Raw genomic sequence first — 23,141 nt, forward strand, 5'->3', positions numbered from 1 at the left:
AATGACCACCCCTACACAAACACATGTGTAAACAAATACTTATGTCATATATTATATGAAGAACCTTGATTTACATGTTAAATTGAATTTTAAATCCTTTTTGCGTTATGTAGATACAGATACATCAGAGTGGACTGTTTACAGTATTCTACTATTCAAAATGTAAAACACATGATCCTTTGTATGTTGTGTTAATAGGAACAGAATGGTGTTCAACTTCTATAGTGAGTGCCAGTCCAAAGCTTACATACAGCACCCTCTACAGGCCAACAAGATGAACTTTCACTGATACTTCCATATATCCAATTCTTTTTTTAAAAGACACAAAAGACACAAAGTACAAGTACTTTCATTTATTTACAGTTTTTAAAGTACACAAATACAGTGGCAAATACAAATGAGAGAGAAAGTAAATCTTACTGAGGTGGTAGCTTAGATAATTACATAGGTGTTTGAGTGGCTGACCAAAAAGGCCACAGGTCAAAATTAAACAAATGGAGAAAATAGTAGTATGAAGGCTGAATTACAACAGGCCTTTTATGACAAAAGACATGGCATTATAGACGGCAGCCATAGAAATACTCAGGCTGAGGACAAAAATGAGTCGTTAGATATCAAAAAACCCCGTCCAAACACTTTTATGAGTGAGCACATAATCTTTTTCATTCAATATCACCTTGACAATGTATGAGTAATGTTTATTCAGTGCCTGTGCCTCTAAGGTTAGCCACATCGGTGCAGGACCATTCAACCTCGACATTGTCCACCTTTCATACGAAAAGTATTTCACATTCAGTACAACTGCACCGCTGAAAGGCGGTGGTCGTTTAGAAGCGATCGACTTTTGGTCAAAGTTAAAAGTGTCTCGAGTCCGTCCTTGGTGGTGCGAGCAAGCATCATCTCTTCACGATCAATGATCCTGCACTTCATCTTAAGTGACTATGTGAGGGGGGCACACGATTAATACAAAAGAGCAGCAAATACTGAGCATCCAATGATTGAACCCAGTTATCGCAGTTCAGCTCCTGGACCAACTTGAAAGGTCACCGTTACACCCGACCCAAATGGATTTCTTAACAGAAAAAAAATGAAAAAAGTGAAAACATTTACACATCTATATTACAGGTATTTCACAGCTTAGAAATAATACAAATAACAAGGGAATGAAAATGTAGATCTGTACAGCAGTGAATGGACATCCGACAAAAGGTATCAAATGACACCCTACCTCCCTCTGTAAAGTGCACGTTTTATATATAGGACACTAGGAAGGGAAGAAGGGTTCATTTGAAGCTAAGCAAGAAAGCCCGTTGGTGAATAGACCAGAGGTATCTCTGACAGACAGGGAGAGCCCCACTCTATACATATACAACCTCCAGATCCAAACATAACAATGCAAAGATTTGGTGTGTAAAGAATGGGCTCAGCTAGCCACAACTAATCCAGAACTTGACCAAACCACACCTGACTGTGGTCAAAACAGGAGGTGCAGTGCTAAAACATGCAAAGTAGATAGCTTTTAATACAAATGGCTATAGTTACTGAAGAGAGCCATCAGTGGCTGTAATCAATAAAAAAAAAAAAGAAAACTGGCTGGTGGTCAAATTAAAGACATCTGCAAAGACTTAATGAAAAGCAAATGAAAAGCATCACAAACCAAACTACCCATATGTAAAAAAATGAAGAGCTTCTAAGTCCTTCTACTTGACCTTAAGCCTGATTTATACTTTGCTGTGCTTCAGTGTCGCGCACCAAAAGTAGCCGATATACAAGCTCGAGCTGAAACACATTTTGAGCTTGTAGATCTACTATTTTCGGTGCGTGACCCTGGTGCGCAACAAAGTATAAGTCAAGCCTTACTGCAGAAAAAAAAAGAAAAACTAAACAAAGCTATTTTATTGGTTCAGGCAATGTAGCAGAAGTGTAAAGTGAATTTATAAATGTAGCATCGCTATTGACAGGAGGAGGAGCCGTAGCCATGGCAATAACAGTTGTGTCGTCGGCCACTGTCGTCCTAAAAAGGACTGTTGAGTTGCCACGGTTGCCAAAAACTGACGCAGTCCATTGAGGATTTCCTCAAGAATAGAAACAGTCGAAAACACGAGGGGCAGTGTGGAGGGTTGTGCAAGTGTCTCCTGATAAACGTGGACACGGGGAGAAGTGGTCCAGTAAAGTCAAAGACTCTTTACCGTAACGTGTGTCACTGTTAGGGGAGCGAGGGGTGACTGGGATTCACAGACACAGAGAGGGAGAGCAAGGGAGACATTTCGAGAAAAGGAGAGAGGAAGAGCGAGAGCCCGTCAGACGCCGTCGCCGAGTCAGTGGCTGGCTTCCGGTTGGTAGCTGGAGCATTCATAGTGGTACGTTTTATTTATTATTAATCGTTGTAGAGAGCTGATTTGCTGCTGAGTGAGCGAGGCTTGGTCCGCCAGGTGCAGGGTGGGGCTCATCGTGGAGCTACAGAGTGGAGACCACCAGGGGTCACGCCAGACACCATCTACACACACAGGAGAAGACAGACGGACGGTCAACCAGTTGAAGATGACAACCGATACATTCCATGCATGGTTCCTAATGCCACCATCTGACGTAGATAAGAATGTCTCTGTTCAATCTATTCTTCAACTCTAATCAAAATATAGCTATGACTGCATTCCAAATCATTGCAAAGTCACATTAGTTTATAATCTTTCCATGGTTTCTTTGAAGTTTATAATTTTTCCCCAAGCTTCATTAACCACCTTATATACTTCGTTGGCCAGGGTCCCCGAGGGGTCTGTGCTTAGTCCCATCTACACCTGATCTCTTCAACGAAAATAGCCGACCTACACAAGCACACACAGTTTCACATTGCGATGCGTTGTGAGCATATAGATCTGCTTTTTTCACGGAATGTTCACCTATTATGACATGCATAGAACAGGGACACCCTCATGTGGTTAACAAACTGAACAGTATTCTCACTCTAATCTAATGCATAGCAACATGTCCGACCACTTACAAGAAAGCAAGACTATGCGGAAAATAGCAAGCTAGAGAAAGCGATGAGTCAGATGCTCGTTTTGGTCTGTTCATGTACCTACATTATAATACTTACAAATGGAAACCTTTGCCTTAATGTAACGGTTAACCTGTGAAGGTGTTTTTGCATGTCATGCCTTCAGCTGCAGGCATGGGAAAAGCTCAACGCTGACGTCAAGAAGAGAATCTTTAAATCATGCAAGTATTGAATGCAAAAGCCAGGGGGAGGAGGGAATTCGCAGGAGAAGTTAAACACACTTGACTGCACGTCCACTCACTAGGGCAAGGCTTGGGATCGGTGCTTTTCATAGGCTTTTGCAGCTAGGCCTGCATGCTGAGAGATGCAGCCTTACGCAGCCATCAAACCAACGGTGCAAGCAAACAAGCCACAGGCGCAGAGTTGAGACGGGGGGGGCTGCCGTCACATTGGGAGAAGGTCGATAATGAGGGAGGTACAATCTAAAACGTTGATGCACTGTGATGCACCTTCCACTCCAGTTCCAAAGGGTGGTGGCTTAACCCATTGATACCTGGAACGCATCTGTGTCACTTTAGATGTCTTTGGCTATTCAAAAATAGCAGATATACAAGCTCATAGCGCGGCACAGAGTGCCGTGCTATGAGCTTGTAGATCTGCTATTTTTGAAAAATCGTAAAAAATATTTTTACATTTTTTTCCCGTTTTTTTTTTTAGGATTTTGAAAATGTTTAGAAGCGGCCTCAGGTCTCAATGGGTTAACCGTTTAGAAAATGTCGTCAGCGTCTGACTGACTCAGAGCACTTGAATGAGACAGAGCCAGGGGTTGGTATGATGACGGGCAATGATGACAGTATCACACACATAGCAGGAAGAATGGTAATTGATTTAAATTTGGCACGCAAGATGCAGTTTAGCGTTAAAGCTCTCCATTTTAGGTCTGATAAAGGATCTAGGATATGTCTATGATACAAACAACCCAGCAGTCTCATTCAAAGACAGGAAGTCAGGCTCAATGGTTGATGACTGACCCTGGAGTATTAACCCCTTGTTCCAGGAAAAGAGGAAATTGCAGTACGTTTCTCTTCCAGCGTCATGTCAATAAAAACCTGATCAAGCATTCATATATGTATCGGGTAAATTGACACCAGACTGGCCATTAACCCATTGAGACCTGGAACTGTGTCATTTTTAGATTTGAGCTAAAAAGTATTATTTTACACTTTGGCTATTAAAAAATAGCAGATATACAAGCTCATAGCGCGGCACCGAGTGCCGCGCTACGAGCTTGTAGATCTGCTATTTTTGAAAAATCGTGAAAATGTGTGCAAATCTTTGAATATAAATACCTTTAAAACGAACATTTGTAACTCAAATCTTTGCTTCTGGGGGGTCCCTGGAACAAAAAATTTTGATGGGGGTCCGTGGCCAAATTCATATCATTTTGGGGGTCCTTGACATGAAAAAGATTGAGCACCACTGATATAAAAACATACGTTTTTCAGAATACTGTTGGGATTTAGGAGACATGTAGAATCGGCTTCAGGTCTCAATGGGTTAAGCACAAAGGAACTAGGAATGAATATCACGACTTGAGGCCGAGTCAGTCAGAGTCACTTTGAGAACTGGAGCGGTACATCCCTGGTGCCTCAGGGACGGGACTCACCCGGTGTGTGCTGCCGCCGTCACACAAGGACGTGGCGAGCGTCTACTTGGCGTGATGCTCGAAGGGAATGCTATTCTGAGGTTGGGGGGGGGGGAGAGAGAAGGCCGTATACGTCAAAGTCAAAACCAACACCCGCTGCAACCCGGCAGACACCCGGAGAAGTCTAGCTTGTTATTGACACACTCGCTCTAACAGAAAACACAAGGCTCCTGTGATAAATAATTACTGGGAGAGCTGGGAGAGCTCACTCATGTTGTTTGCACTATTATTATTATTATATATCCTTCTTCATACCTTCACCTAGAAACGTTACATTCTTTGGGAATTGTGGGTTTCTATACAACCTTTTAAAATATTTTATAAAACTTTAATTTTACACTGAAAGTCAATGGAGAGAGGCAAAAATGGAGAACTCCATATTTGGACATCAATATGACATCACATCGAGCCCTCACTGTTTCTTCAGGAACAGTACTTTCTATTTGGTGCACTGACCCTCCTACTTCCCAGATGGAGCATTCTACAAAGAAAAATACTCAGTGTTAATGTAACTCTTGAGAGGTACATTTACACCATGGATTTTACTGTGTTTTATGAGGCATGTAGAATGTCGCGCCATGGACCATCGCTCTTCCTTACAACAATCTCTGGTGGAGTAAAAACACCACATGGTTTCTTTGAAGCTAAAAGATTAGGGGTTCTAAAGCTTCTTCTTTAATGGATTACCATAAAGCTTAAAGCACAGAGATTCCAATCTACTCTCTGTTGTCCTGAGTGTGTATACTATCATAAGGCTTAGCGTAAAATGTAATCCAAAGAGAACGAGCTGGGCCAGAAGTCTACAGCATATAATACTGTTATAATGTTTTTAAATGCATCTGATGTGGTCTTCTTTCTGATGGCGTGACCCTATGCCAGAGGTCAGCTGACATAGGAAATGGGTGGGGCTTGTACCTGTGAGGTGGACATGCGGGAGGTGTCCTGCCGTCCCGTCAGGTCTGAAGACGACACGTTGACGGGAGCGCCCCGGTGCAGGCGCATGCTCACCTTCCTCTCCCGCTCCATACCGGACACTTGCCGAGGGGACGTGTTTGCTACAGGACCAATGGAGAGGAGAGAGAGAGATGTTGATTGCACGTTTATAGATCCCTTATCAGACGACTTCACGCTGATAGCAACCAGTATGTGTCAGTGTTGATTTCGTCGACTAAAACCATGACGAAAAATGTTCGTCGACTACCTTTTTTCTCTTACAAAAACGAAATAATAACTAAACTAGAAAAAGTGCTCCTCGGAGCACAGGTCTCCGCCAGGTCAGGAATACAACAGAGAAGCCACTATAAGTGGGTTTGGGACACATCCGTGGCGAAAGTTTTTCTTTCCGTCGTGAAAATGTGTCTTTCGCTGTACTGTGATTGGCTGATTGGTATTCAGACCCTTTGCTCAGTACATGTGGTCCAAGCGTCATGCAAATCGGTACACAGTATCTCTATGGTCAAGCCAATGGTGCCGGAGATTAGGTGTTCACAGACGGACGGACACACACACGGACGGACGGAGGGTAAAACATACTCTCAATAAAAACTAAGCTACGATGACTAAAACTAACACTAAATATATTGACATTTTCGTCAACAAATAAAAACTAGACTAAAATGTTAGGGAGGGACTAGTGGAGAAGAGATCCAGTAGAACTACTGTATAAGACAAGTCATTTTATGTTGGGTTGCGCTCGGGTGTTGCGCCCTGAAAATAGCCGATCTACAAGCTCACAACGCGCCGCGCTGCGTCGCGTTGTGAGCTTGTAGATCGGCTATTTTCAGCACGCAACCAAGTGTAAAATCAGCCATTGCGACGCCATCAAGGCCTGCCAAGACACATTTTAGTCGACTAAATCAACTGTAGATTTAGTCGACTAAAAACTTATGATAATTAGTCCACTAAAGCTAGACTAAAACTATAACATTTCAGGTGACTAAAATATGACTAAAACTAAATGGAATTTTATTCAAAAGACTATGACTAAAACTAAATCAAAATGTGCTGTCAAAATTAACACTAGTGTGTGTGCGCAGGCTGGCTTCAAAAGAACACGAGCGTTTACAGCACGTGTCAGTGGGGGAACTGACCTGTGTGTGAGGTGGGTGTGAGTGGGGTGGCCGGCGCTCCTTCTTGCGTTCCGCGGGGTCGCCCTGACGCAGCGGGGAGTCCTCTGGCCCCGGGATTCCTGCCGTGTCTCAGCCTGTCCTCTCTGTCCCTGCGTTCCCTTTCCGCCTCTTCTGCTGCACGATTGGCTCCCTAGAGGGATGAGTAGTTAGGATGAGACCGATACTACCAATGACACGAATACAAGGAAAACTGTTATGGTGCTGAGAGCAATTAACTGTATTTCTGTCACGTGCTATGTGCTGATTTTATTCGCTATCCATCCCATGACTCAACAATGTGTTTAAACATCATCTCAAAAAACACTTGTTGATAGGAAGCATGAAAACCCAGTCTACATAATGTCGCTGTTTAATACAATGATAATGAATAGAAAAATCTCATGAGCATTTCTTTGTAGGCTGGCTAGCTAGTTAGAAAGCAGATGTTTTCTTAATAGTTTGGTTGTTTTGCAGGACAGTGGTTGCAAACATTAAATTCACAAAGATTGGAATGTTCACCACAGCGGTGTTATAAAATGAAACCGCCTATACTCACAAATTTGAGCATGTTCCAGTCAAACACGTAGTCGTACGAGAATCCTTGTCTGTGAAAAAGGTTCCTGAAGAGCTGCCTCAGATACGAATAGTCTGGTTTGTCGTCGAAGCGCAGCGAGCGACAGAAGTTCAGGTAGGTGGCAAACTCAGCTGCAAAAAAGATGAGATCATATTAATGAATATAACCGATTATATGCACTATACCCAAATATTTGGATTGGCATTTCTCTTTTGTTAGTAGAAGACAGCTGCGACAGAGAGTTAAGATATGACATGGAACGCGATTCCTTAACCGGATTCAAAACCAGGAAGTTGTGGCTCTCTCAACAAACACACACACAAGACAATCACAGCACCAAACTGTTGCACCCAATGATGTGCAACCGTTTGTAATAGAAAAGGCCAACATAAATCAGTACTCACAGGGGTATCCCTTACAGAGCACCTCGATGGGGGTGGACATTTTCTTCTCGCTAATGCGTTCGTACTTCTGCCTCTTGGTGGCAGCCTTGAGTCCTTGCCAGGGTAGAGATCCCAGATTGAAGTACATGAGGACATAGCCCAAGGATTCCAGATCATCACGCCTGGACTGCTCTGTAGAGGGAGCCAGGGGAAAACAAGAGAAAGGAAGAGGAGAAAAAGAAGACATTTTCACACCCTGAACAAACGAAAACAACAGTTTGCCCTATACAGTACATATATTGTAAATGATATAGGGTAGATGTCGGGCAGAAACCTTTTATCTCCATATAAAGTATATACATATATTTATTTTTAATTTCTTCCATAAATTAATGCCCTATTTATACTTTGTATGACGGTGTCACCTAAAAGTAGTGAAAATATCCTATCTTCAAGCTCACAATGTATCGCATCGTGAGCTTGTAGATCTGCCATTATCTCTATTTTTGAAAATGTTTGCCTATAATCACATGCCAAACAGGGATGCCTGGTGGAAAGTGTTAATATTTAACCATTGAAAAGTATTATTATATATTATTATATATAACAAGAGCATGTGACTATATAATAACTACACTGGATCCATTGGTTCCTTTTTCCATTTCCTAAAAAGTACGGTAATTGTTTTGGAGATACAAGGATTCTGCCCACTAGTGACGATATGCACTATGGGATAAAAAGCTCCCGTCAAATGTCTGCACTATATTCGCCCATCAACGGTTCACTCAAGTGCATGTGAATACCAGCTTGGTACTAAGAACGTGACATTTGGTTCGGCAAACCATTTTAACCCATTAAGACGTGGAACGCATCTGTGTCACTTTTTGATTTGAGCTAAACATCTTTATTTTACACTTTGGCTATTCAAAAATAGATGCTATTTTTGAAAAATCGTGAAAATGTGTGCAAATCTTTGAATATATTGTTTTAAAGCAAACATTTTTTACTCAAATCTCTGCTTCTGGGGGTCCCTGGAACAAAATATTTTGAGATGGGGGTCGGCGGCCAAATACATATAATTTTGGGGGTCCTTGAAATGAAAAAGTTTGAGCACCACCGATATAGAAACATACGTTTTTCAGAATACTGTTGGGATTTAGAAGACATTTGTAGAATTGGCTTCAGGTCTTAAAGGGTTAGGGCAGAGTCACAAACCCACGGAGCAATTATGTGCGCTCACATCACGCTTCATCTCTCTGCAGAGTAGCTGTGCAACCAAAATTTGCATGCCAATCTACTGATGGCATCACGGTTTGATGTGAAACAACAGGAACATGGCGGACAAGATAAGCCAAAGTTAGAAGATGCTGACGCTTCATGTGTGCTGTTTGGGGGAACACTATGGATTCAGCGTCCACTACAACTGGGACAGGAAGAGGTGGTCAATAAAAGCATTGCTTTATAAGTTATTTACACTGACATCACCCAGGCGTTTCCCTGGCAAGCACCAGGAGAGGACAGTCACTGAGGCAAAAACAACCCTCTCTCCCTGCAGTTTTAAAGCAAACCACTCAAAGCTAGTTCAGACAGCCACAAAGCAATAACCAAAGCTGTGGGTGGCGTTTATAGCAAAAATATTAATCATTATAAAGTGTTATGGGCCCATATACTGCATATGAAAGAAAAGCTGTTTATTTAGGCCAGGGGATTTCAACTGATTGTGAGCTAGCGACCACCATCCTGACTATGAATCAACTTGGGGGTCACCGTTGTGTCGGGTGGTGATATGGGTTTTTCTTGAGCTACACAGAGTCTGTCAACCACTTGGCTGTAGTGGCGGACATAGGCAAAGAAGACTTATTCTTCAGGTATGCCGGTGAAGAAAAACAACTATCACAGAGAGTTGTAAAAGAAAGAAAAAAAAGTACTTTTTATGTAAACTAACAACTCATCCAAGTCCACAAGGGGATGTGCTTTATACATGTGCCTCTTGACAGTCTGTGGATCTTAATGAGCTGATCCTCCACTGTAGTAGTCCTAAAATGACCACTGATAATGATGGTAGTCTTTAACCCATTAAGACCTGAGGCTTAATTTATAAATTCTAACAGTTTTTTTTTTTTTAAATCTGAAAAATATTTTTTCAAGATTTTTCAAAAATAGCAGATCTACAAGCTCATAGCGCGGCACTCGGTGCCGCGCATGAGCTTGTATATCTGCTATTTTTGAATAGCTAAAGAAATCTAAAGTGACACAGATGCGTTCCAGGTCTTAATGGGTTAAAGGTAGGGTAAGTGATATTTTTTGGTTAAAGCAAAACGTTTTTTTGTTAAAAGGTTAAAGCACTATATTTTGATAGCAATAGAGCGTTTGTTCAGTAAAAGGAGTCTCACGGTCTCCCCATCTCTTTGATGAACAGAAAATACATTTTCAGGTAGGTGACAAACTTTCAGCCAATCAGGAGATATTCCCATTCATCAGTTTACTTTTTTATAGTGTTTCCGTTCTGCTCATTTCTTTGTCTCATCACTTCCAATTTTACTTGTTTAATCTGTATCCTGTCTGAGTTCTCTACCGGATGAAATTGGTATCCTGAACTGAAAATGCCTTCTCTCAGCCGGAGAGACATGGACATGTTCAGTAACAGGAGTCCTGTTGCTGAACGAACACCCTATAGCAATGAGTACTATCAGAATATAGAGCTATTCAACACTTATTTTAACCAAAGAAAATCACTTAACCTTCCTTTAATTCCACTTTCCTCACACATACCAACAGTCGTGGTCTACCAAAAATGATTAAATTAAATAAAATCTTCACTTCCACTACATTACTGACTGAATGGTTGGGGGCCACATGCAATACATTCACGGACCACAATATTACACTTTACTCTAGGTTCAGGTTGAAAAAATATAGTTTTGTTAATCACTGCAAACTTTGGAATTGGCAATACTTTTCCCAAACCGAAATGTGACATGAACTGAACCACTGGTTGTCCGAATAGTTACACCACTAACATGCATGTAAATATCAACATGACACAGTGGAGGCCCGTTACACTTGGTCGTGCAACAGATGACAGATGAAAGAACCCGATCCAAATCCGAATTATCACCGCCTACAAGGCCCTCAACAACCAGGTTCCCTGCTACCTCTCTGACCTCCTCACAGTTTACAGTTTAGGCATTTAGCAGACGTTCTTAATCCAGAGCGATTTACAGTAAGCAAGGACAAACGCCACGCCCCTTTCCACTCCCTCAGGTCTGGTGATGCCAACCTCCGGGACAGTCCCAAAACAAAGAAACGGACCTGGGGTGACAGGGCTTTCTCTGTTGCAGCCCCCTCCCTTTGGAACTCACTTCCACCTCACATCAAAGCCGTCCCCACTCTTGCCCTGTTCAAAGCCTCCCTCAAAACCCACCTTTTCAGACTCCTGCCCAATTATAATCAAACTTTGAATACCAAGAAAATGCTATATAGATTGGATGTAATATTATGTCTGCGCAACCAACTATAAATTAGACTGGAGTGTGTGCTGTCGTACCAATCCCCAGGTGTGTGTTGATGGAGGCATAGCGGGCCGTGCCCGTCAGATTCTTGTTCTCGCGGTAGGGGATGTGCTGGTGTGTGCGCGCGTCACGGTACTTCTTGGCCAGGCCAAAGTCAATGATGTACACCAGGTTGCCCTTCTTGCCCAAGCCCATCAGGAAGTTGTCTGGCTTCACGTCCCGGTGGATGAAGTTCTTAGAGTGGATGTACTCTATCCTGCTGATCTGTATAGTGCAGAGAAGGAGGAGAACCGGAGGAAAGTAGGTCATTAAACAAAGTTGAGGCTGATATGACAGCCGTTATATGAATCAGAGGCTGTGGGGACATCTCTGTAACGTAATCGGCTACTCGTTCACTCCAAGTAACGAAATGCGACAAAATATATATATGGAGAGAGACAGACAGAGAGAGAGAGAAGGAAGGAAGCATAATCTAGAACAGCTAAATGTTTTGATTATGAAAACATAAAAACTAAAACTTGCTTTCTATTCTGGAGCAATGTCAGTGTGTAATCATGAAATAAGGTTTCATTGAATAATTTCCAGAGTTACCAGGAATCAGTGTCTCACCATCTGATCAGCCAGCAGCAGTACTGTCTTAAGGCTGAACTTGCGGGAACAGAAGTTGAACAAGTCCTCCAAACTGGGCCCCAACAGCTCCATCACCATCACGTTGTAGTCCCCCTCTGCACCACACCACTTTATTGTTGGGATTCCCACTGCACAGAAAAGGTACAAGAAGAAAAATGTAATCAAAAAGTGCCTGCCTGACACAAGGAAAAGAAACAAATTAAACACAACAAAGTAGTAAGATTTCACCTCAATGAAAATAGCTATGCCATTGCCAGTATAATGCTGCTAACGTGACTGTACTGTACCCAGAGTCTGGGAAGAGTATTTTGATCGTGTTGGCATATTATACAGATATTAGATAATGAAGGGGCTGCGCCGGCGGGGTCGTACGCTGGTCGGTTATCTCTAACTTGAATGTAATGAATCTTAATCAATGCATTGCCTCCTAAAACCAATGTCAAACCAATCTACTAACTAGCCAGCATTAAAAGCTAATTTAAAAAAATATATATACACATACAAAATATTTCAACTGAAAAAAGCTAAGCAATTAACTTAAACAATTCTTTTCTTTCAGTTGAAAATATTGTTGAAAAATATTGTTCTGGCATCTTTCTTGTGAGGGAGTAGCTAATTGATTGGATATTAAGGAGTAATCTGCATTCGAATTTGAGAACCAATCATAATGCACTTGGTGGTTGAGCAAATATAGAAACAGTTATGGAGCCTACCACAAAACTAGTGGTGCACCTCACTGACATTAATACACAGTCTGCAATGGCCAGACTAATGATGTTATGTGTTCATGGCAAACCTTCCAGGCACTTAAGTTTTTGTTTTTAACTAAAAACACACCACTGTTTATACTCCAGTTCACACCAATTGAATCACTTGGGCATAGTTAGCTTTAACCCGCTCCCACCAGGAAAACATGGTTTCCAGTTGAGCGAGTGGCTTGACCCACGTGAGTGACTCAAGGTAATTCTCAGGCTGCAGTTGTGAGCTGATTCAAATGTTCCAGTCAGTCCATTTCTCTCAGCCTGCTGGGTTACGCATGTGGATCACTGGCTGAACCAGCAATGTGTGTATCACATTTACATTGGAGAAGGAAAACAAGAGAGTGAGGAATAGGGTGGGTGGTGAACGAATGTTTGAAGACAAAAAAAAAGAGGCACCCCGCCACGGCCCACGGGGGAACGCAGGAGGTGAACTAGTAGAAAACGAGCACTCCTTTTACAATCTGACTGGTTTTTCAATCATACTGTAACATATATATATATATGCTTTTCTTTATATTGAAAGGGAAAGGGGGGGAAAAGGTGGACAGCAATTACAGAAAGAACTGGGAATTCAGGGCCGGAGAGCAAAACAGCATGGGTTGCCGTGACCAACTGCAGCCACAGATGGAGGAAATCAGATAGTAGCCTATGTGCAATCAGGAAGAGAGATTTCAAAGTATGATGATGTGACGCCTCACCTCCTCCCTGCATCATCTTGTATATCTTGCTCTCGATGTGGAGTTGGGGGTGCTTGGTCTTCACACATTCCAGCTTGATGGCCACTTCTTCTCCCACTGAAATATCCGTGCCTATGGGAGACGAGACAGCCACAGAGATGAATTATTAGTATTTTTAGGATATTTCATCACTGTGAGGGTTTACTGGCAGTAAAGTGACAACACATTGAAACCGCATCCCTAGGTAAGCCAAACCAAAAGACATCTGGCCAATCAAGAAGAAACCACCTTGATTTAACTGTGATCAACAATTCATTAAGTTTGTCAGCGATGTGAGCATGGATGTGTGACAGGAATGGAACTATGAGTGAGTGAGAAGGCCAATTCATACTTTGGTGCACAACCCTTTTGCAGGACAAAAATACTAATTAGCACAAGTTAACATCTTCCTTGAGAGAGAACATTCTCTTCCACAGTGAGTGTACAGCTAAACTGAATGGCATGGAACGGTGAGAGTGACTGAGCAAGTCCAGGCCCATTCTAGTCAAGCAGCAATAAAAACAATGCAGGAAGCTAACTTTATCCTCTTGACTACCAACCACAGCCATAGAGCCTTATAGAAAGGAACTATAGGACTGTATGGTTTCAGTTTCACACCATAGGAACAGGCCCTTGCATTACATAAGTCTGAAGCCTGAGTGTAAACAGTCACCTCATGGCCACTTGCTTGAGTTGCTTCAGGACAGTGACCAGGATTATACTTAGTACAGTATGCAACCTTTTTTTAAAGGACCAAAAGGAGTAATTTTAAGATAAGTATTTTGACCTGGGTAAGTTGCTGGGTCCATATTTGCCTGTGGTGGCTACTGAAAATGTGTTACAGTAAAACAGGTGAGGTTGTTTTGGAGACCAAAATCGAAATATTCAAAAGCAGTAGAAAACACAACACACCAAGGCTGAATTTATACTTCCTCAAATGATGTATTTTGAAACTGAAAAAAGTGTTGCATGAACATTATGCAAAAGGATTATGCAAAAGGGTCATGCAATAAAGTATCATTTTGCCTTCACTCACCAGATAGATATATTATACATACACAGCTACCACATATACTGTACTTAACAGAAACATGTTGACGACACATGAAAAATGTGTTGGCTTGCGACTTGCCATGCAAAGGCAGACAGACGCACTACCAGCTAGAGGCAGTTTTTGATGGCCTGCCATCTCCTGAAAATGCACTTAACACCTCCATGCAGAAATACACTCAACATGCTGGGTGATTCATACATGCATATGCGTATGGTTACATAAAACCAACTGCGTTTGTCTACATTAGCGCAAGGCAGGGGGAATTATGGTTCACTGGAGCTTCCCTTCACCTGTTTTTGTGTGTGTGTGTGTGTGTGTGTGTGTGTGTGTGTGTGTGTGTGTGTGTGTGTGTGTGTGTGTGTGTGTGCGTGCCTTTGTGTAGGATAATACACACCTATGCAACCTAAGCTATGCCTCACCTCAGAGGACTGAAACACACCCCTTTGCTTACAATAATACAACTGTATTAATCCCAGAGGGTTCATTCAGGAACCAAAGTTAGAACAACAAAGAAAAGTTGAATACATACAAAGACAAATCAATGTAAATTACGTGAAACATCTAAAATACAGATTATAAGAACTATTTAAAGGTTAGCCTAATAGCCATGGATGCAGAATATCAACAAGTCCAAACTGAGGCAGTTGTCTTGAAGGAGTAGGCCTGCTTAATGTCTCCAGTATGTTTCAAATTCAGACCCTTATGCAACATGCTTTAATGCAGGGAAAGGTCTCTCTCTAAAGCCAAGCATGTGTAGTGTGTGACGACTGTATTTCTGGGCTGGAGTGAAACCCCAGGGCGGAGGGCGGGGTGAATGACCTTATCAAAACCACATGTGTGTGTGCTATTGCCAAGGGCTCAGAAACCTCCACACAGACGCCCTGTACAACTGGGGTTGGCTGAGGGTCGAGGCCATCATAAATTTTCACCATTTGAAAGAACAAACCTAAGGATTTCTGATAATCACAACACATTTCACATAATTCGAGAGACAATGCTTCTCTCACGTTATCGCAGTGAACACACTAAATTAATGACACACACACAGTGTACCATGGGACAGGGACACTCTTGTCTCTACAAAACACGCACAGACACACAGTTTGTCAGTTAGCATTGTTGACCCGTCTTCACACTCGAACACAGATGGAAATCACTTAAGACTTTGGTGCCCATGTAACACAAGCTATTTTGGTCATTAGATTTGCTCCGTAACACAGGCAGATGAAATAAGCTGATGGTAACAGCAGTATAGTGGAAAGTATGTAATGGAGGATAATATAATAGTGGAGGAGACGTTTTTTCCCCTGTGAAGAACCTCCAAGTCAAGAAAGATAGTCATCTCAAGTTTTCCATATCAACTTGTACAAACAGACTGTGAAACAAGAAGGTAGCACAGCTGATATCATCCATAGAAAACAATATTCCTTTCTATTTGACATATATACTAGTAGTAACTGGTGTGTGCAGTTGTGCTTTGCAAAGCTTGGGAAGTGTGTGGCAGACTCGTTCCTGGCTCTGATAACTGAAAAACTCCTGGGCAAATCAAATTTTATGTAACCCATCTACTCTCACCTGTACCTATTTTGTGTTCATATGTATTGCTGTTGCTGCTATGACACCTGAATTTCCCCATAGGAATCAATAGAGGTCTGTCTGTCTGTTAATCTATCCATCCACCCATTCGTCCACCTGGAATGAGGGTTTGTGTGTCAACCACCTGATCACACATTAAAGAGTGTATTGAACAGGCTTTAAGTCAAAGAGAGGTCGCAAATGGCTGAAGCTCTACTGACATCGATTTATGGCATGACAAAAAAAACAAGTGTTTTTTTTTAGCAGTCTCTCAGCTAAACCTCCTTGGTGACTGCATAGCAAAAGGCAACTGATCTTGGCAGCTGACTTCAACTCCATAAACTGGAAGGGCCAGGACAACCAGTCCTTGTTTGCACAGAAACACATACACAACCACTGAACATGAAAGCAATCAAATTCTAATTACATCAGTCAAAATGACAAGCATCTGACAAGCTAACTGTGGTAGACAATGTCTATAAATGGGAATTGGGAAACTAGTTCACACTGTGTCTCTTCCTGCAATATGGGTAGCTGTCATAGCCAGGAGGACAGAACAGGACTGCTGGGCTGGCTAGTGGCTAGCTAATGTTATCTCCTGCCCTTCAGCATTGGAATTAGTTGACAGATGGCAGGAACCAAGCTACTGTACAACGATTGGCAAACAACTGGGATGACTGGTGGGTCCTCTTAATCTCTGCCTAGATCTCGAGGTACTAACCACACTGTAACCTCGGTGGTGTCCTAGGAAATTAATAACAATAAAGATGACCGTCTTTGCCAACGTGCTCAGTAGGTCTAACATCACGTTTTATTGTTCGTTTATGACACATTTCTGCCCCTTCCATTGGTGTCAGTATTGCAATCGGCCATAGTAGTTCCACACTCTACTCTCCTTTCATGGAAGATCGAACCAAGTCCAATATGGGAAATAATAACAAGATAAATAGACGAATACCCGTAAGCAAATTCCTAGGAAAGTCTACTAGAGGTTTATCACGCTGGACTTCGTGGTGCAGAAAAAGTCGAATTTAAGAACTGTCATTTTCAATTGGAATTTTAAAATCTATGATAAATCTGAGTTGGTAATTGCTTTGGCTGTAGTAGTGTTCATTTAGACAACAGAAACGTGTGCAACGTTTCACGGCATTAGAAACATTCCATGGTAACGATTTACAACGACAACAACAATCAACATCCGTTAATGTCCACAGCTTTGTCCAGCTGCGCTGCTGTCAGTTGTCATACGTGTGATTGACAGCTGCGAGCCATTTTATTTTAAATGACAGTTTCATCACAGCATTGACAGACTCACTCATCCAAACGGTTCACTTTTAACTATCCAACATTACATGTCTAGCTGGCAGCTAGCTAGCTATAACCAGGGTTGCCAGATCTGCTTATTATAATTTCCCCGCAAGATTTTGTTTGAAAATAGCCGATCTACAAGCTCACAACGCGTCGCATCGCGACGCGTTGTGAGCTTGTAGATCTGCTATTTTCAAATAGCTGATGTATATGTTTAAGTGCTCATGTGTGGCCCATAGTCGCTTCTTTTGGGCTGGTTTTCCTAGACCTGGTTGCTTGTTTCTCTCAGAATCTGGCAACACTGGCTATAACTAGGCTAGTGGTTATATGCTCACTAAGTAGGAAGATGACATTAGCTATAGCTAGCGGAACGTCATTGAGATTAGGTGATGTGTTAGCTTGCTATGTTAGCTAATATACAACACCATTCGCACAAGACCTGGACAACAGATAATTGTCTTAAATGTTATTTACTCACCCAAATAAATGTCTCCAAAAGACCCACTTCCGATTTTTCTGCCCAGTCTGTATCGGTTCCCCACTCTCAGTTCCATTTTGCAGTGTTTTTTTTATGGCTAACGTTACTCGTAAGCCTTTCGTTTATCTCTTGTTAACCGGCGTTACCTCGTCGTAAAATAATAATAATACACGCTTTGCTCTGTTGTTAATGTAGAGTAAACAATATTTCACCTCCCTTTACTGGTGTACTGTTGTACAGCCCCTTCTATTCACACTCCCCCTTCCCCCAGAACCCCAACAGATTCAGTTCCTTCTGTGACAACAATCCAACTTTCACCATCCCTTTTTTATCTCCACAATCTTCAAAATACCACAATATCGGTATCGTCCGAAAGCCCGGAATGTGTAGTTTATGCTCTCAATGTTTCGGAAGTCATTATTCCACGAATAGCGCAGGATGGAGACGGATTTACTGCGAGTTTTGCTCCCTGAAATCGTCCGCTTCTTCAGCCCTCCTCTGTAGGATTTCTGCTCCTCCACTGTGAGAGCTGTCATAGGCTCGCAACGTCACTTCCCGTAGCAACCGCACGCAGATCTCAAAGAGAAAAAAACCTAGCTGGACAATGAAATTGTCAGGGAATTTTTGTTATTATCAGTGGTGGAAAGTAACTAAGTACATTTACTCAAGTACTGTACTTAATTTTTTTTAAATTGTATTTTTACTTTACTGGAGTATTTCCATTTTCAGTACTTTTACTTCTACTCCACTCTCAAAGGAAAATATTGTACTTTTACTCCACTACAATTATTTGACAACTTTTGTTACTAGTAACTTTGTAGATTTAGATTATTATTACCAAACATACATTAACCACTTCAGCCCTACATACATTTCGACGATTTGAAAATAGCCGATCTACAATGATTTGTCAACCAATACTTTTGTACTTTTACTTAAGTAAATTTTGAATTCCAGACTTTTTATTGAGTATTTCTACATTGCAGTATTGATACTTTTACTTAAGTAAAGAATTTGGGTACTTTTTCCACCACTGGTTATTATAGGCCATGCGTAACATTAATGACCGTGTGATTATTTTTGTACCATCAAAACCTAATCTAATTGTATTTTAAAATAACCAAAAGCATGTCATTGGAATTTGGACTTGTCTTGCATTTACAGAACATAATAGGGATATTTGACAAATCATTCTATTGAGGCATGATGATGACATGTTCCATTCTGTCACTTGGAAAGAATGTGACAAACTCAAGAACTGGAAACGCCACAATGATGGGGCATCACGTGGCAGCATGCAAATAAATGTCAACAGATACCATTGCAATGCATTTTGTATGGACACTAGGGTTGAAAAAAAGTCTGTGCAAATTCTCTGCCATAATTCATGTTGGTAAATTCATTACCCTAAGCATAACATAACATAAACAAGTGTGTGTGTGTGTGTGTGTGTGTGTGTGTGTGTGCGTGCGTGCGTGCGTGCGTGCGTGCGTGTGTGTTACGTAAAATTAGACTGTCTGATTAGAGTCACTGTCCTGTAATTTCTCTAATCCTGTGATTCTTCTTCCTAGAATTTCTTTTCCAGGCAAAGTACTAAAAATATACATGATGTCAAACAAGGGGAAGGAATCCATGCATGAACCATTGATGCAGAGACAAGCTTTAGGCCTGAAAACATCCTCCTCCAAACCAAAATGATTGCTTTTGTGTTTGTATAAAGGACTCCTCCGACAGTGTAAGAAGAAGGGATCAGGATTGCAAATTTGCAATGTGTCTTTGCTCTGGCTGGATCGGATAGTTTTAGAACAGTGTGAGAAATGTGGAAATAGGTTTATTCAGCATCTTTCAACGCCCCCGTCCTCTCCCGAATCCCTCTTCATCATCTCTCCCCGTCTCCCTCTGCCATGCTAACAGTTCTATATAGGGAAGTAGGCCATGCTGCAATTGCAAGTTTCCCCCTGGTACACATTATGTGAAGGGATGTATCTAGGATAGACAAATGACTTGCAATGCCCATGGCATATGTCTGACTGGACCAGAGTGAGTCATGTTCTTAGTTATTGCTATCATGTCAGCAATTAAACTGTATAAATCAGCTGCTCCGTCATGCACTCATACTCATTTGCTTGAATTGTGGTCGAACTTGGATGGAAGTGTAGACAGTGGTGGAAAAAGCACTCACATTATTCATTCTAAAAGTATCAATACTGCAATGTAGAAATACTCTGTTACAAGTAAAAGTCTGGTAATCTAAATTTACTTGAGTAAAAGTATTGGCATCAAAAGTAAAAGTACTCATTATGCATAATGTTTTTCACAAGGTATCATATGTATTAAAACATTTGAAAATAGCAGATGCAATGCAACGCGTTGTGAGCTTGTATTTTGAAATAGGGCAGAAGTGGTTAATGTATGTTTTGCAATAATCATTCAAATCTACAAAGTAACTAGTAACTAAAGCTTTTAAATAATTGTAGTGGAGTAAAAATACAATATTTGCCTCTGAGATGTAGTGGAGTAGAAGTAAAAATACTGAAAATTGGAAATACTCCAGTAGAGTAAAAAATACCTCAAAATTGTACCTGAATACAGTACTTGAGTAAATGTACTTAGTTACTTTACACCACTGTTGGATAGAAGTGTAGAGCTGGAGAGACAAGAAGAGAGACAATTTCCTCTCTCTTAGTTCATGTGTGTCACTCTCTTGATTCAAAGCTCTCTGAGCCACGCCCTCTAATCCAAACAAGCCCTTGCGATTTTTCTGATTGGTCACACATGGGCCAATCACTGGAGCGTTCTGGCTACTCACATGGCAGCCTGTTGTTGTTTAGATTGGGTAATCGGCCCTGCACGTGTTGGACAATGCTCTGTGTAGTAGAACATGAGGGACATGTGTTCTTTTTTACTCTACTTCTTCCTTTCGAGCTTTTCCCCTCATATTTGGGGGGAAAAGCTTGAAAGGAGGAAGTTGTAGAGTCAAAAAGAACACAAGGGTAATCTTTGAATCTCTGTGTTTATGGTTAGCTTTACTATTATCATTATCATTAACTGTGTTTTTAACTTGTTGGTAAAAGTAAAACAAACAAAAAAGTTATTATAAGATTCAGAACAGTGCAGGTTAGATGGAAATACCTGCTTTGCCAGAGACAAGTGTACAAAAACTAATCCAACACACATTGGGACAGTGTGTGATAACAGCTGGCTGAATATGGTGTTTTATCCAATCAATAGAGGGTTACAGTTCTCTCTATCTCTGCCTCTCTCTCTTTCTTATCAAAACAACTGGTGCAAGCCAAGTGGCCTGTTAAGAAAAAACAACAACTAAGAGGGCTTATGTAAACCATTGTCTCCATGCCAAACTGAATTAAACTGCAATGTGGTTTTCACATTATTTACAAAAACTCACGCACGGCACACGCCTGCAGAGAGTGCAATGCACCCTAACACATTTATTAGCAGTCTTTGTTATCATTACAACTTTTGCTGGATGGAAACTGACTCAAAACAATTACTCATTCAGTGAACAACATGATCTGTGTGCTGCCTTTGAGCTGTACGCTGTGTTCTGTTCGGTGTGCAGATGCTCGGCGGTCCGCAGTGCTGAGCACAGGGGGAGCATTCATCTGACCTCGCTTGGCTGCCACATTAGGCCTGGAGAATTAGACTGAACCATAGGAGCCCATTCTAATGGCCAAATCTCAGTGGTTCCAAAGGAGTGGGTGGCTTTCATCTGAGGACCTCAAGTTCTCTCACAAGCTGTCATTGACTAGTAGTTGTACTATATGCTGCTGGTTGGTGTGTAAACTTAGTGTGTGCATATGGCACTGCACAAGTGCACAACTTAAGATGAAGAATGGCTAAAAGTTCAGGCCAGTAAGGCAGGTAAATCAGTCAGACACATTACCACTTAATAAAAGATCAGATGACATGATGATGACATGATATTATGGGATACTTTTGTGACAAGTGAAATGACATTAAGAAATGCTTCTGTTGCAGTTTCACTACTATAAGCAATGGGAGGAGCCTTCGAAGCAATGGTGACACCTAGTGGACACTGAATCATTGACATTCCTACAGCTCAGTTAATAAATAAACTATTTCAAAGCACCTTTCATGTGATAACAAAACAATAAGCCACTCCAACTATAAAATGGTAATTAAAAGCAATGTCCACTGATTTTGAAATGCTGGGGTAAGGAGGCATACCATAGCCTAGGGGCAGCAACACAAAAAGCAGCATCACCCAATTTCTTAGACTAGAGGAACTCATTTTCTTTCTGTGGGACAAGAGATGCTGTGCAGCAGGGATTGCCAAAACATTTCATGCCATGACCCAATTCTGGAGGAACTTTTGTCCCAGGACCCACCAAATATATGATATGTGCAGTAAAATATGAAATAAATTATCATTACCATGTCAAAAAAGTCTTCTTCTTTTCTCCTTGTCTTTAAACACACTAAACAAAGGTTTTATTTTCACTAACTTATACAATTACAAGAAGCGAAATGTTGTTGGGACTTGTTCCGCAAAATTATGCTAACATTCTAACGTAATAATATATTAAAGAAAAAAAGAAATGATAATAATAATAATAATAATAATAATAAATGTGCAAAGTATGTCAAGCGATCTTTTAACAATAATCTAAAATGACAAGTTACATTCTGTTCTCAAATAGATATGTATCCCTTCATGCAAATCATAGCATCAAAAAAAATAGTGAATATCTTTTGTCACAAATAGTGCATGGAATTAGCTTGCCTTAACATTGTGTCAAGCATACAATATTCTCTCAAAAAGTATGAAAATAAATGTGCAACAGATAGGTATTGTTCAGATATGAATTGTGTAAATGAAACAACTTTCCTTGAGTGTTAATTGTGGCCATACCACAAACCACCTGGTGCCCTACTGTGACCTACTTATGGGTCATGACCAACAGTTTGAAAACCGCTGCTGTAGTGGACTGTGGACCTGAGGGTATCTGCAAGGGAACATTAAATGAAAGAGACTGTGATGTAGGGAGGAAGTGAATGATTCAGTGCCTTTCTAACAATGATAGAACTTTCAAATCAATTCTGAAAGACACATGGCACCAGTGTACATACTGTACATCATGTAAAACAGGTGTAATGTGTTCCCTCAGTTCTGTCCAGCGGTGGACAGTAACAAAGTACATTTTTACATGATTACAGTACTTGAATCATTTTTTTGAGTATCTGCACCTTACTTGAGTATTTTTTGGATACTTATGACTTTCATCCACAACATTCCAAAGACAAATATTGTACTTTTGACTCCACTATATTTCTAGGTAGGGAAAAGACATTATTAA

General features: G+C 41.1%; 1 protein-coding gene across 3 annotated transcripts; it reads right to left on the minus strand.

Moving 5' to 3' along the window:
- Positions 1 to 338: 338 nt before the first annotated feature.
- csnk1db (casein kinase 1, delta b) lies at positions 339 to 18,309 on the minus strand. 3 transcript variants are annotated; one of them, XM_084078714.1, is made up of 10 exons: positions 17,803 to 18,309; positions 13,370 to 13,480; positions 11,890 to 12,038; positions 11,316 to 11,544; positions 7,790 to 7,960; positions 7,368 to 7,516; positions 6,794 to 6,962; positions 5,619 to 5,758; positions 4,665 to 4,734; positions 339 to 2,497 (listed from the first exon to the last, which is right to left on the minus strand). In XM_084078714.1, the coding sequence occupies exons 1-9, from the start codon at positions 17,876 to 17,878 to the stop codon at positions 4,684 to 4,686; spliced, it is 1,245 nt and encodes a 414-aa protein (XP_083934840.1). In that variant the 5' UTR covers positions 17,879 to 18,309; the 3' UTR covers positions 339 to 2,497; positions 4,665 to 4,683. The 3 variants fall into 3 exon arrangements, with proteins under 3 accessions (XP_083934840.1, XP_083934841.1, XP_083934839.1); XM_084078715.1 differs by having other exon boundaries at positions 4,665 to 4,739; XM_084078713.1 differs by lacking the exon at positions 4,665 to 4,734.
- Positions 18,310 to 23,141: the final 4,832 nt, after the last annotated feature.

The sequence above is a fragment of the Gymnoscopelus microlampas genome, assembly GCF_963454915.1.
Source record: "Gymnoscopelus microlampas genome assembly, chromosome: 14".
In the NCBI taxonomy this organism is placed as follows: Eukaryota; Metazoa; Chordata; class Actinopteri; order Myctophiformes; family Myctophidae; genus Gymnoscopelus; species Gymnoscopelus microlampas.